The sequence below is a fragment of the Populus euphratica genome, unplaced genomic scaffold (assembly GCF_000495115.2).
Source record: "Populus euphratica unplaced genomic scaffold, PopEup_1.0 scaffold916.1, whole genome shotgun sequence".
Lineage (NCBI taxonomy): Eukaryota > Viridiplantae > Streptophyta > Magnoliopsida > Malpighiales > Salicaceae > Populus > Populus euphratica.
Window position 1 is genome coordinate 72,612 of NW_011500785.1, and position 16,531 is coordinate 89,142.

Consider the following 16,531-nt stretch of genomic DNA (forward strand, 5'->3'; position numbering starts at 1 on the left):
TAAGAACATAAATAAGATAAAAGTTAATTACGTAAAGGAAAAGAATTGAAAGACATAAACTTGATGTTAATGAAAACAACAATTAAGCATTACAAAAATACAAAGAGAGAAAGCAAGAGCATGATCTTGATATGGAAATCAAGATGCCTTAATGCATGGCAAATGTCTCCTTTTATAGGCCAAAATTGGGAATTATTGATTTGATAACTAATTGATGAGCGGGTGACCAACTCTTGACTTCGTGACAATCCTTATCTTCTCTTGTCTGCCCAAAATGTCATTGATAACGTTAGAATTGGAACCACTTGAAACATGAAAGTTGTAGGAAATTGTCTCAGCTTTTCAGGAAAAAAAATAGAGGTCATTTGGCTTCTACAACTCTAGATATGAGCCAAACACTGAACAATATACCGGCTATAAGATAAATTCAGACTTCTTTGTTGTTGCTATAATTTGGACTCGGAAATGGCCTTTTTAAATTTGGGCTCCATATAAAAGTTGTAGGTCTATGTCTTACCTTTCCATCCATATAAAGCAGACCTAAATCCGAGATCTATAACTCCAAATATGACCTAATTACTAAATAGTGTTTCGGTTTGGACTGCACCAATATCTCTTTTCTAAGTTTGGTCATCTCTTCGTCCTTTCAATTTTAGTTCTTAAATTCATCAATCAATCCTTTTATTTATGTGATAGGCCTACATTTAAAATGAATATTTACCATAAATTAAAGGTATCTTATAAAACATGCTTTAGTCAATGAGTTATTGATACTTCAAGTGCAAAATGATGATATAAACCTTTAATAAAAATGCAATTTTAAGTACTAATCAGTAGGACAACCAGGGTCTTTATATTTCAAAGCATTATTGTTATGAAGAATGACACTTACTTGTTCAACTAAAAAGGCTTTCTTTTTCACATTTAGTTTTCTTTTCACAATGCACAGATCATTCAAAAATTTAGCATAAGAAAAAACTTGTTTAATAGCATCCATCAAAGGTATATTGATCCTTACCTATTTAAAAGTTTCAAAGATTTTAGAGTTGTGATTGACTTTTCTTTGTTTGGTCATGACATGAGGAAATGGAAGTGCTGGCGAGGAATCACCTTACCACCACGAAGAGTAGTGACTGATTTAACTTGATCCATATGTTGGCTTCCACAACTACTTGCATTTGCATTGTATTGCCCCATGAGATTTTATTATGGTTGAGATGACTTATCTTTCTCTTGAAAACTGAGTACAGATATCAATTTTCTAAGAGAATCTTTAAAATCTATCATGCTTTGAGAAAGTTGAATATTGATTATCTCTTGCTTTTCAATGAATGCATGCAATATTTTCTCAAGATTTCTTATAAGAGGTGTAGCATAAGGAGGTGCATATCCATAAAAATTTTGGAAATTATGGTGTGCTTGAAACAGTGGTTGTGAAGTTTATGCATTATTGCTATCACTCTTTCAACTGAAATTTAGGTGATTTCTCCAACTAGGATTGTATATTTGTGAGTATGGATTATAGTTAGGCCTTTGAAAACTATTTAAAACATGAGCTTGTTCAAGGAGACATTCCTTAAAAGAAGGTAAAGTTAGATAGTTATTGGTTGAGTACTTATTTGTTTCACAGATTTGACACACAATGTCTTGAATATATTTTAATTGACTACTCTTTCTTAATTCTAGTGCCTCGACTTTTCTAGCTAAAGATGCAAACTTGTCTTGAAGATCATTATCTTTCCTAAGGTTACACATACCTCGACTAAATATATGAGCTTGAGTTTTACTCGGTGCCTCATAAGTACCTATGGTGTCCTAATTTTGAGCATTTTTAACTAACAAGTATGCCTCATAAGTACCTACGGTGTCCTAATTTTGAGCATTTTTAGCTAACAAGTCTAAGCACTCCACTACTTTATCAGGTTATTTATCTTTAAAAGTTCTATTGCATATCAATTCAACTATTTTCCTATTTATAGGTGTTAACCCTTCATAAAAATATGAAACCAATCTCCATGTTTCAAAACCATAATGAGGGCAAGTATTAAGCAAGTCTTGATATCTATTCCAACATTGGTAAAATGTTTCTCCTAGTTTTTTAGTGAAAGTGGTGATTTATCTTTTAAAAGAGTTTGTTCTGTGATTTGGAAAAAACTTATTTAAAAATTATTGTTGTATTTAATTCAAGCACGAATAGATCCTGATTTCAAATTTGTAGCCATGTTTTAGCTAATGAAAAAGAAAAAAGCTTTAATCTGATGGTGTTCATGCTACAATTTGAATCATTATATGTGTTGTAAATCTCCTCAAATTCTCTTAAATGCAAATATAGATTTTTTAAATCTAAGCCATGAAAACAAGATAAAATTTGAATAATGGCTGGCATAAAATTAAAATGAGATGCATCAGGGGGGGAAACTATGCATGATGGTGCACTTGTTCTTGTGGGATTTATATAGTCTCTAAGTATTCTAACATAGTTATTCTTTATTATAAAGTGATTGATTATCTTCTTTGGCCATATTTTCTGAAATGATGAGGATACCCTACAAAGTCTACCACTTAATGTATGTGACCATACTCTCATGCATGTGTAGGAATAGAATAAAAGGAAAAGAAAAACAAAAGAAGAAGAAATAAAACAAAAGAAACAAAGTTATATACAAGAAAAGTGAAAAGAGAAAATAAAATAAATACTATAATTTATTTAATAATTTACCTCCCAGACAATAGAGCCAAAAACTTGACATGACCAAAAGATTGATGTTTTCTCCCAAGTGCAAGAGTGTCGAAGTAATAAATAATCCGGCAAGACCGGGGTAGAAATACAGGGAGGTTAATTGTATAAATTATAAATAACAACAACAACAACAACAACAACAACAACAATAATAGAAGAAGAAAAAGACGAAGAAAAAGAAGAAGTTGATGAGAATAGAAGAAGAAGTTGATGAGAACTTTGAGATGGAAGATCAATGTGAAGATTAAACAATGATAACAACAAATATCAAGGTTAGAGGATCCACCAATAATATTTCAAATAAGTATATTATAAACTTTTATTATTCAACTAGAAACCACATACAAAGGAGGTTCAAATCGGATTATAAATTGTTAACATGATTATATTACTTATCTTATTCAAATGATGTTAATACTTGTAAATGTTGTTAGACATTCATGATTATAACTTATGTTAACAACAAATCAAGTTTCTTTTATAGCACAAGTGTCAGTTACACCATACGGTTAGACTATAAAAGTGCCAAATATTTGTTGTACCAAATGTTATCCAACATAAATCTAAATTAACCATTTAACAACCAAAGTATTAAAAGTGAACAAGATAACAAATACAAAACATGTTAGTATCAAATATTAAAGTCCATGTTAAGTTTATACTATATTTGTTCTTACACCATTAATGTAACCTTTTCACCTTGATATAATAAACTTAGTTAAATATAATAAAGAAGAGAAACATAACTAAATAACATAAGAACATAAGTAAGATAAAATTAACTAAGTAACGGAAAGGAAATAAAAGGCATAAACAAGATATTAATAAAGGCAAAACTTAAACATTACAAAAATACAAAGAAAGAGAGCAAGAATATGATCTTGATTTGGAAATCAAGATGCCTAAATGTGACAAATGCCTCCTTTTATAGGCTAAAAATATAAACTATTGATTTGATGACTAATTGATGAGTGGGCGGCCATATCTTGACTTGGTGACAATTCTTATCTTTTTATCTGAATAAAATGTCATTGATATCATCAGAATTTGAACCAGACATACACATGAAAGTTCTAGAAAATTGTCTCAGCTTTTCAGGAAAAAAATTAAGGTAATTTGGAGTTCTAGAACTCAAGATATGGGTTGAACACTGAACAGTGTCTAGGCTGCAGGATATATTCGAACTTTTACGTTGTTGCTAAGATTTAGACTTCCAAACATCAAAACTGAGTTTGATTTCTACATGAAAGTTTTAGGCCTATGTCTTAACTTTCCATCCATATAAAGTAGATATAAATTTGAGATCTACAGCTCTAGATATGACCCAATTATCGACCAGTGTTCTAGCTTGAACTACACCAACATCTCTTTTCTAAGTTTGGCCTTTTCTTTATCCTTTCAATTGTAATACTTCAACTCATCAATTAATCATTTTATTTATGTGATAGGGCTGCATTTATGATGAACATTTACCATAAATTAAAAGTACCTTATGGTATCAGACTTGTTATTATAAAACATGCTAAAAGTTAAGGAGTTATTGATACTTTAAGTGCAAAATAATGATATAAAATCTTGATAAAAATATACCTTTAAATACTAATCACACCCCTTAAAGGGCACAAGGGTAGCCCTTATGCACATGCCAACTATTTTTTATTTTTAAATAATATTGATGTAGATGGAAATTAAAGACAATAATTAAATAAAAAACAAAATATTTTAATGGACAAAAGGAGCTGTGAGTCCCAAATACACAAGTTTTTTATTTAAAATAATGATAATCAAGTCTGCCTCGTTATGAGGTTTATAAAGCCTTAAATAAGCCAGAAATCCTATCTTAATTAGAAAACAAAAAGAAAAATGCAAAATTACAAAGGAAAGAAGCGTAAAATAAAAAATAAACAAGAAATCTGAAAATAAAAAAGAAAATCACAAAAACTACATGAGATTTTTTATATCTAAAGATCTGACAGTCCGCGTAGCAACATAGTGAAAACTATAAGGAACATGGCCTTCAGGAACTTCTATAAAAATTTGAGCGCGATTCAATGATCGGATAAAAAGTTATGGTCCTTTTAAAATGTTATTCTAGTCTAGCATGATCAAACCTCATCTTAAACCTTTATTTGTCCTACCAGTCCATAAAATGTATCTACTAGGCTATCCATATAATCTGTTCAGAGCAAATCCTTATCTAATTATGTTAAATCCACACTTGACAGTCTAGAACCATCCATTATGGTAAGCTTAACTACATCAAGTATTTTATATTTATTAAATTATAAAAGTGTCACTTAGTCAACCTCATTATAACTAAAATGCTAGGATAAAAATATGAAAAAACTCTTACATGTTAATTTAAAAAATTATGCTTTTAAAGGTAATTAAATCATTTTGTTATACTTAAAAAAATGAAAATATTAAAAAGCTCCTAGATGATAGTTTATTTTTAAGAATATTTAAATTATTTTATTATGGTGAACAAATATTTAAAATTTTTTTTTGTTCTTGATCAATTTGTAAATAATTAAAGGTTCATAAGTAAAACAGATGACATATAATTTTAGATATTATTTGTTTTTGTGATTAAAAAATATTTTTATAAAAATCTGAAATTTTTTTAAATTAATTTTTTTCTATATTTTTAATTTTTTATATAAAAAATAAATTATAAATTATAAAAAATATTATTTAAATAAAAATGATAACAAACCACGCATGAGAAGTGACCCAAAGGTAAAACATTGCAAGTCATAAAATTGCCAGGGAAGAGAAATGAAAAAGAAAAAAATACAGACACGCATAGCAACCCTTCTCTCGTCTCTCTCTCTTACATCCTGAAAAAAAAAAAATCGTAATAATAATAATAAATGAGAAAGAAAGAAAGAAAGAAAGAAGCTTAAAAGCTAGATTACAAATGAGAACAGAAAACCCACTAAAAAAATATTCAAGAAAACTGTCCTTTTTTTTTTAAACAACCGCAACAACTAACAATAAAATAAAAAACCCTCCCAGATCTCCTTCATAGGATCTCTTTCTTTTTACGAAACCCTTCAATCCAGGGTTTATTAGGGGTTTTGTGTTGCAACTTGAATGCAATGTTGTGTTTTCTTTATTTTGCTGATTTCCTCCCCTTTTTGTATCTTTTATATTCCAGGTTTTAAAGGGTATGTAAGCATTTCTCCATGAAACCGACCTTCGTAGGTTTTCGCACCTGGGCTCCCTTCAAAATTTTGGGATTTGATTGATTTGCAAGATATTCTCTGTGGCTTTTCTTTTTTCTTTTTATATTTTTTATATTTTGTCTTCTTTTTGGGTCTGCAAAGATTGAGTTGGGGTTTTCTGAGATGGGCAGTAGCTCTGATAACCCCAACAGTAACAACAACAACAACAACACCACGAAAGCCATTGATGCGTCTGTGGGTGCTTTAGTTTGGGTCCGCCGTAGAAATGGGTCATGGTGGCCGGGTCGGATTGTGGGTCTTGATGAAATTTCCGAAGGTAGTTTGGTCTCGCCAAGATCAGGCACTCCTGTCAAACTTCTCGGACGGGAGGATGCTAGTGTGTAAGTGCCTTTACTATCTCTTGTTGTTAGTTTCTCGATTTTGATCAGTCTGGCCTAGGTGTTTTCTTTCGTTGTCTTTTTATTTTATACAAGTTGTACTATCTTTTTTAATTGCCGGTGGTTTGTTTGAGTTGTTTTGAATGGCTGCGAGGGTCTGGGATTTGTGTGCATGCATTGATCTGATGCTGTTTTGCTTGTGCTTCCTGGCTTATGAAATAGATAATTGATGCATTGCAGTTTCTGGAGCTTTTATTTGACAGATCTTTTTAATGGTTTTGATGGTTCTGTGGATTTTTGTTGCAAATTTTTTGGGTGCTTTAGTTTTATGGTAAAAATTGGATTTTCGGGTTGGCATCTTGTTTGCACATGTCCAAATAGGTTGTCCCCCCTCCCAATTTTATGTATATATCTGATGTTGTTATTTCGGGAAAATTTCTCTGTTCCAGAGTGTTTATTTTACGATTCTATTTTCTATCATAAAGTTCATGTTAATTGGTGTTGGATGCTTGTATGATACTTCTGTTGGGAACACGTTTGGTATGGTATGATTGGGAACACTTATGAAAAACTGAAAAGTGTAAGCTCTCTTATTTAGTGGATTTGAGAATTGGAGAACATTAGCTCATCATCTCATTAACTTGCATCTGCATAGCTGCAACCAAAACTATCACCTCCTCATTAGGATCATCTCTGCTGCATTATGACCTGCATTGCTGTTGCTTTTTGAACTTCATGTTTATTTGATATCAGTTTAAGACGTGCTTGATTATGGTATAGTTTGATGCCACAATCTACATCTACCTAGTTTTGTAGCTTCTAAGCCCTATCCATCTCTCTTAATAACATGGTTTCTACTACTGACACAACTACACTGTTTCATCATTGAGTGTGGCTCCACCACTCAGCAGCTGATCCAGTACTTTTCTTGAAATGCTACTATACTAGATTCATAACTCTGCATATTGTGAGGCTTGATGTGTGCTTATATTTTTCTATGCGAGAATGATAGTCCTGTCATGTTTGTTGAGATCTATAAATAGATCTATCTTTCTGGACAATTTGTACTATTTTTGTGCTTTGGACCTTGGTTTCTTATTAACCTTTTCTGAACTGAGGCTTTGTCCATCTTTGTAATGTGTTACTTCTACAGCTCAGTTTTAGAGAAGATAACTCAAGCTTTTTGCCCATTTTGGTTGCCCTTTTCTTCATGGTTGGCATGTATATTAAAAGGGCGAGATTGTGTTCTGTGTTTTTGGGTTGGGGCATATTTTGTTTCCAAAAATAGGGACACATCTCCCCTATTCTAAACCATACAGATTGTTTATAGCATAAAAGCATGCAAACATTGTGTTGAGTTCATCTAAATTCTCCATGGGAAACAAATATTTTAAAGCTTCTGTGCAGATGGTGCCTTCTACTGAACAAAAGCTTCGAGTTTAATGACTCCATTTCTGTGAGTTTTATGTATTATTTCTATTTGTATTGTTTCTTGTGATGTGCATCTAGTGATGAAGCAGGAGAGGCTTAGATTAGATTTCAAAAGAATTAGTGTTATATGATATTGCTATCAGAGGCACATATATTTTGGGATTTGAAACTCCACGTGTCCTTTATGCGGGACACAGGAATCTTAATACTCATTATTGTACCTTCTTGTTGCTGTTTGTGGTCCTTGTGGCATTTATCTGGGTGTTAGCCATCATTAGATGGACTTTTACTTCGGTCATATTATCTGTCAATTCTAGTTGGAGTAAAGAGTAAGTTGGCTTGGATGATCATGCAAGCAGATGTGCTGAGGACTGATATGTAATTTCTAATTACACTATTTTAGTTGTTTATGAGGTGGTCAAGCTCGAGGCTGATGGGATTTCTATTTTTATGCAAACCAAAATGTTGGCTCAGAAGGTTTATTGCCCTCTCACATCTGGATACCCATTGTATGAGGTAGAAATAGAAGCTGGTAGAGTTTTTGCAGCTTTTGAACCGAGTTTTGTTTCTCAAGATGCTTAAACATGCAAATAAATATGTATCCATGAAGGTCCTCATTTGTGTCTGTGCTGTATGATGCGTGTGTGTCTGTCTTGGTTGATGCTGGTATTAAAAGTAAGTTGGAACAGTGTTTTTGCATAACAGTTTCTGTGATATTAATTTTCTTTTCTTTTCTTTTTTCTTGTCTTTTAAAAAAAAAATTTGAGGTTGAAGTTTACAGTTTTTTTCTCTGAAGAATTTGAATTCTTAAGTAACATTCAAATATAAAATCTTCACATCTTATAGATATGATTTTTTTGTAACAGACGCTTTATTTTGTTGGTTTAGGGATTGGTATAATCTTGAAAAATCAAAAAGGGTGAAGGCATTTCGATGTGGGGAATATGATGAATGTATTGAAAAGGCAAAGGCTTCCGCTGCAAATGGTAATAAGAGAGTGGTGAAATATGCTCGGAGGGAAGATGCCATTCTCCATGCCTTAGAGATTGAGAATGCTCGCCTAGGCCAGGATCAGCTGGACTTCTTCTCTAGATGTGATAATTTGGGTGAAAAGCATGGTAGTTCAGCCAAAGAATCAAGCATGTCGTTTTCTGGAAAAGAAGACGGTGATATGACTGATGGGGATAGTGATTCTGAAGATAATTCAGATGCGATTGCTGATTCAGGTTCTAGTTTGGATTCTGATTCAGGTTCACATTCAGATTTACCACCAGAGTTATCACAGTCTGGTACATCTTCTGAAGAGCCAAATCATCTTGGTGCTTGTAAGGTGCAATCTTTTCCAGGAAGGAGAAGAAGAACCCCAAATGATTCTGAGGATGATGGAACAGAAGGAATTAAGCGTATGAGAGGACTCGAGGATCTTGGAATTGGTGTAGGAGATTCAAGCATTGGGAATTGTATGCCCAATTTCAGTCCTGTAAATGGTAGCAAAGGTTATAACTCGTTGCTGAAAAGAAAAAGGTCTCAAGTAGCAAATGTTAATGAGCTATTGAAAAGAAAAAATCGTCACCGACCACTGACGAAAGTTTTAGAGAGTACAACCATGGTGTGTGTTCCAGTTATTTGTGACCAAATTCCCAGTTCAAGTAGCTCACCACTTCCTGGATTATCTGACAGTAAGATTTCTGGATTAGAGTCAAATGAGTCTAGAAAGGACTGTTCTATTGCAATTAATAATAACTCAGACAATACTGGGGTGTCTTGTGAGAATGCTGGCTCATTAAAGTCTTCTGAGCATGTTTATGATGCTCCCCTCATTAATCACAACTTGAAGAAGGAAAAAGATATTTCTAGCGTATCTGGGCTAACGGAGAATGATTCTGCAGACAGGTTATTTGATGTACCATTTGTTGGGGAGGAAAAACACTCTACAGGTATGGTTGATTATGACATTTAAAACTTCAGAGCATGCACCCTTCTCTGTTTACCTGTTTTTTATTCCATGCATAGGTTGTCCAATCTCTTTAGTAGCATAACTGAGAACATTGGACATAACTTGTTTGATAGTCCTATTTATCTAATGTTTGTATAATTTCTTTTTAAGTGTCTTATCCAAGCATGCTGTTGTATCTCTTTGTTTAAGAGACTTGGGGTATGCCAACTACTGTAGAGGAATTTTCTACTTGTGATGATTTTTCATTTTGTTCTCCAGGAATTTCTCCTATGTCTTGTTCATCTGGAAGGCAGCAAATTGGTGGATTGGGGGGGCAATCTAGTCAAAGTAGACAAGCAGAAGCTGTATTGTTTAAAAATGAAGCCTGTAATGAATCTGGTTCCTCTAGTCTGGCAGTCAATTGTGTTTATAATAATATCAGCCAAAGGATAGAGAAAGGTACATCAAAGTGGCAGTCAAAAGGAAAGAGGAATTCAAGACACACAAGTAAAAATAAAAATCAAGACTCGAGAAAAGATCTGGACATGGATGATGAACCCAATGTGTTCTTGGCAGGTATGGAGCATTTGGATGAATTCTGTCAGGGTCCTGGTCAGGAAGTTGATAGCAGCGGAGGTAAATCCCGACCATTTACTGAAGACCATGGGGATGCGGTACGGGACTGGAGCAAGTCTTTTCCTCAGGGGGGTCTTAGTATGAAGGGGTTAACGGTGGAGATGTCTGTGCCTCAAAGGTCACTTCCCTACCGTCAATCACGCTTCACAGTTAATTCCAGATATCAGACATCAGATTTTTCTGGCAGAAATTTCTCCTCAGGTTCAAAACTATTTAATGTTGACATCAAGGTTCAACGAAACTATCGGCAGCAGCATGTTCCATTGGTTTCCCTAATGAGTAAATTGAATGGTAAAGCAATTGTTGGTCACCCTTTAACAATTGAGCATTTACAGGATGGCTATTCTGATCTATTACTTGGTAGCAATGAAGGGGATACAGTGCATGTTGCTGAAATAGAAATTCCCAAATTGGGTTATGCAGCTATGCGGAATTTAGAAGCTGGTAGGATACCTGCCAGGCATATGACAATGAAACCACTATCTTCACCTAGTAAATCACACAAATTAAGGAAATGCGGGCTGTTGTCTAAAAAGATTCGCAAATTATCTTCATTGACTGGAAAAAAAGTAGAAGATAGGAAACTGGTGGTGGAGAAGTCCAAGGGTCCTGCCGTGACTTGTATCCCCCTCAAATTAGTGTTCAGTAGGATAAACGAGGCAGTGAATGGTTCAGCAAGGCATACACACTGTGCCTTTACATCAAGCAACTCGTGAATCTTGTTCTCTAGAAAGGTTGGAGAGTATGAATTATATCTGATAAATTTGTTTTGTTGGGGTCGTTGGAGCCAGTTTCAGTTGGGGAACCCGGTTTTCTGCATATTCAAATGATGCCCGATTTGTGGCAAGCGTGCTCCACCCCGAAGGTAGAGGTGAAGGTAGAATCCCTCTGTACAAGCCCTTTACCATTGTAGAGATGAACAGACAGGATTAAGATCAATGGAGGCTGTCTAGCTATGTATATATGTAACGGTAGTTGAGGTGTAAATCAAAGATGGCGACCTTGGTAATTGGGTACACTTGTGGCCTGATGCTAGGTTTAATTCATGAATTGAGGTTGGTTTCGAGGGCTAATAACTTATTAATTTTCCTGTAACTAGTTTGGGGCATGGTTAGTAATTTTACTACCAAACCATGTTTTTTCTTTGCCATTGCTTTTTGCAATATGCAACTGATGATGCAGAAGGTTGTGTCTCCGGACCTTGATTCCTACCTGATTTTCTTCATTTTTTCCTGAGCCAGGAATGTGGCATGTTGGTGTCCTCAACTCGCTCTCTTTCTCTTGGATTGCCATTAATTTTATCAACTTTTGTGTTTTTTGAATCTACTCCATTAAGAAATGCTTCCATTGACTTTCCGTGTAAATTTTAAAGAGATGGTAGTTTTTGAAATAGGGAATATATCAGGCATGCTTGACTTATTTGATTGCTAGGCTAGGGGACATTTGATAGTTCAAAATTTACATGTTTCGAATCAATTGGTTTCCTTTTTTAATTATTAAATTTATATGTTCAAAAAAGATAAAATTTAATTTATTATATTCCTATATTATTATTCTAATTACTTCCATTTTATTTCTTTTAAAAAATTAGTTGAGTATTTTGAGAAAGTCAATTTTAATATTAAATTTCTTGAGATATTGAATTTTTATTTATTTTTGTAGTATTTTTAGAAATTGAATTCTATTTGAAATTTAATTTTTAACGTTTAAGAGAGTTCCAAATCTCTTATTTATTCTTGTAGCATTTTAAAAAATAAATTCCATTTGAAATTCAGTTCTTAATACTTAAAAAGATTTCAAATATAATATTTCATTGAAAATTACTTAATTGAATTTAATTCAAAAAATTCTATACACGCTATTATTTATTCCAAAAGTGTTGGATATTAAATACAAAAATAATATCCAAGATTACCATATTCATAAGGATAAAAAATAAATGAAAGATTACATAAGGATATGATATAAATCATTGCTTAATTATAACTAAAAAATTGTAGCTTATAAAATCTTATATAATAATTCAGTTGGTAGCTCTAATGGACTTAAAATTTGTGGGCTAATATTTACTCACTTACAATAAATCCAAAATATGTTAATTAAGCCCAAACATGAAAGAAAATAATAAAAATAACTAATATATTATTAAATCTTACAAACCCTCATTTTTTTCTGTAGTTAGGATGAACAAAAAATTATTATACGAAAAGAATTCTGGAACTTTAATAAATCCTTACCACACTTGAAAATTTTGTTATAATTCATTAAAGATCTTTATAGAATTAAGAAATTCCCAAAATAAGTTCTCATATTGTCACATGGAAATGATCATCGCCAAATATAAAGCCTAATAGTCAAAATGAAATAAATAACAAAATTCATACAGCCTATTCTAATCTATATCGCAAGTCCTTCGTGAACTTCGATTCACCTAGAATTTTACCCCAACATAGAAAAATATCTTTGAATCTTCCGATGAAGTTTCAGCTCGATCCAATAGTTTAATTTGGAGTTATGCTCAATAGCATAAAACTAGTCTTATTCACCTAAAATTTTACCCCAATATAAAAAAATATCTCTGAATCTTCTAATGAAGTTTCAGTTTGATCTAACGGTTTAATTTAGAGTTTTGCTTAATAACATAAAATTAGATGATAGAAAATTTCACGCCACAATCCAAATTTAATCTTACTTGGATCGTATCATTCCATGTCTTTTGATGATTCATTCTCGAATCACCAACAAGTTTAATGAACAATTCCTTAGCCTCTTATTGAAGCATTTGGAGTTCTTTTTCTTGCACGCACTTGCCTACAACAATATTGTATGGATGAAGTAACCAATAATAATTTCAAATAAGCACGCATTGCCATCTGCTTGTGTATATGTTTTTGAATGATAACCATTATTGCCCTATTTCATTTTCATCCTTTAGGTTCTGAAACTGAAGCTCTCCATTCTTCACGTTCTTTATTTGTTTCTTTATAAACCTTTGCAAGTCGTTCAACCTCATGCTTTTTATCTGACCTTATAAAGCATTATGATCATAAATATTTGAAACTCATAACCTTTGTTTCTCTTCCTGCTTATATTAATCTCCTCCGATTAGCCCCATTAATATGTTGCTTCATCGAATCCATATCTTCTTTTAGCTTCTTTGCCTTCAAATAACTATTACAATCGAAAATCCAATCCACTTTTTTATACCACTCCAAATACTTATCGGATCACTTTTAACTTGAAAATGAGGTATTTTCAGTTTGATAACATCTATATCATCATCTATGTTATCATGTCATCTGAAGTTACAAAAATTTCTCTTTTAGCTGAATTAACCCCTAGTTCTATTCGCAAAATCCCTTCAGTTTCTATGCTATGAAAAACCTCCCTTACTAATGTTGTTCAATTTTGGTTCAGTCCCAACCTTCCTCACATCCTAGGTACTTGTACCAGCTTCATTACCATGCTTTTCCACCTTCTGTAATTAGCACTTAAAAGTGTATTTTTTATGAAGGTTTATACCATCATTTTGCACTTAAAGTATCAATAACTCCTTAATTAAAGCATGTTTTATAATAACATATCTAATAATATAAGATACATTTAATTTATGGTAAATGTTTATTTTAAATGCAGGCCTATCATATAAATGAAAGGATTGATTGATGAATTTACGAATTGAAATTGAAAGGACAAAGAGATGGCCAAACTTAGAAAAGAGATGTCAGTGCAGTCCAAATCGGAACACTGTTCAATAGTTAGGTCATATTTAGAGCTGTAGATCTCATATTTAGGTTTACTTTATATGGCTAGAAAGGTAAGACATAGGCCTACAACTTTCATATGGAGCCTAAGAATTTAAAAAGCCATTTTCAAGTCTAAATTATAGCAATAATAAAAAAGTCTGAATCTGTCCTACAGCTCAAGAACTGTTCAGTGTTTGGCCCATATCTGGAGTTATAGAAGTCCAAATGATCTCAATTTTTTACGCAAGAAAGCTGAGATAATTTTCTACAACTTTCAAGTTTTCAAGTGGCTCTGATTTTGACGTTTTCAATGACGTTTTGGGAAGACAAGAGAAAATAAGAACTGTCACCAAGTCAAGAGTTAGTTACCCACTCATCAATTAGTAATCAAATCAATAGTTCTTTATTTTGGTCTATAAAAAAAGGAATTTACCATGCATTTAAGCATCTTGGTTTCCAGATCAAAATCATGCTCTTGCTTTCTCTCTTTGTATTTTTTATAATATTTATGCTTTGCTTTCATTAATATCAAGTTTATGCCTTTCATTTCCTTTCATTTACTTAGTTAACTTTTATCTTATTTATGTTCTTATTTTGTTTATTTATTTTTCTTTCTTTTATTATGTTTAGTTAAGTTTATTATGTCAAGGTGAAAAGGTTATACTAATGGTGTAAGAATAAGTATAGTGTAAACTTAATATGGACTTTAATATTTGATACTAACATGTTTTGTATTTGTTTTCTTGTTCACTCTTTAATACATTGCTTGTTAAATGAATAATCTAGATTTATGTTGTATAACACTTGGTACAACAAATATTTGACACTCTCATAGCCCATACTGTATGGTATAACCGACACCTGAGCTATGAAAGGAACTTGATTCGTTGTTAATATAAGTTATAATCATGAATGCCTGACGAGATTTACAGGTATTAGCATTAATCGAATAAGATAACTAATATGATCATGTTAACAATTTATAATCTGATTGAAACCTCTTTTGTGTGTGGTTTCTAATTGAATAATAAGAGTTTATACTATATTTGTTTGACATACCATTAGTGGAACCTCTAACCTTGACATTTTTCATTATCATTGTTTAATCCTTATATTAATATTCCATCTCAAAGTTTTTATCTTCTTCTTCTTCTTCTTCTTTATCTCTTTCTTTATTACTACTACTACTACTACTACTACTATTATTACTATTATTATTATTGAACCTCTAACCTTGACATTTGTCATTATCATTGTTTAATCCTTATATTAATATTCCATCTCAAAGTTCTTATCTTTTTCTTCTTCTTCTTCATCTCTTTCTTTACTACTACTACTACTACTATTATTATTATTGTTATTGTTGTTGTTATGTTTTTATTATTGTTGTATTATTATCATTTATAATTTATATAATTAACCTCCTTGCAGTTCGACCCTAGTCTTGCCGTTTTTGGCGCCATTGCTAGGGAGGTAAGTTCTTGTACAAATTATTGTATTTATTTTATTTTCTTTTTTCACTTTTCTTGTATATAACTTTGTTTCTTTTGTTTTGTTTCTTCTTCTTCTTTACTATTCTTCTTCCTTTTATTCTATTCCTATACGAGCTTGAGAGTGTGGTCACGTACATTAAATGGTAGACTTTGTAGGGTATCCTCCTCATTTTCAGAAAATATGGCCGAAGAATATCAATCACTTCATAATGGGAATAATGAGAATAACCGTGTTAGAACACTTATAGCCCACATGAATCCCACAAGAACAAGTGCACTATCATGCATAGTTTTTCCTCCTGATGCATCTCATTTTAATTTTAAGCCATGCATTATTCAACTTTTACCTTCCTTTCATGGCTTAGATTTAGAAAATCCATACTTGCATGTAAGGGAATTTGAGGAGGTCTGTAACACCTATAATGACTCAAATTGTAGTATGAACACCATTAGATTAAAGCTTTTTCCTTTTTCATTAAAAGACAAAGCTGAAACATGGCTACAAAATTTGAGACTAGGATCCATTTGTGCTTGGGATGAAATGCAACAACAGTTTTTAAAGAAGTTTTTCCCATCTCACAGAACAAACTCTTTCACAAGACAAATCATCACTTTCACTCAAAAACTAGGAGAAACATTTTACCAATGTTGGGATAGGTATTGAGACTTACTTAATACTTGCCCTCATCATGGTTTTGAAACATGGAGATTGGTTTTATATTTTTATGAAGGGTTAACACCTAGAGATAGGCAAATGGTTGAATTGATGTGCAATAAAACTTTTGAAGATAAAGATCCTGATGAAGTAATAAAGTACTTAGACTTGTTAACTGAAAATGCTCAAAATTAGGACACCGCGAGTACTAATGAGGCACCGAGTAAAACTCAACCTCATACATCTAGTGGAGGTATATACAACCTTAGGGAAGATCATGACCTGCAAGCCAAGTTTGCATCTTTAGCTAGACAAGTCGAGGCATTAGA

The 16,531-nt window shown here is 32.4% G+C and overlaps 1 protein-coding gene across 1 annotated transcript; it reads left to right on the forward strand.

Moving 5' to 3' along the window:
- The first annotated feature begins 5,536 nt into the window (after positions 1 to 5,536).
- Positions 5,537 to 11,659, forward strand: LOC105116363 (uncharacterized protein At1g51745-like). Its single transcript, XM_011013684.1, has 3 exons — positions 5,537 to 6,308; positions 8,625 to 9,673; positions 9,952 to 11,659. The coding sequence occupies exons 1-3, from the start codon at positions 6,091 to 6,093 to the stop codon at positions 11,022 to 11,024; spliced, it is 2,340 nt and encodes a 779-aa protein (XP_011011986.1). The 5' UTR covers positions 5,537 to 6,090; the 3' UTR covers positions 11,025 to 11,659.
- The last annotated feature ends 4,872 nt before the right edge of the window (positions 11,660 to 16,531 follow it).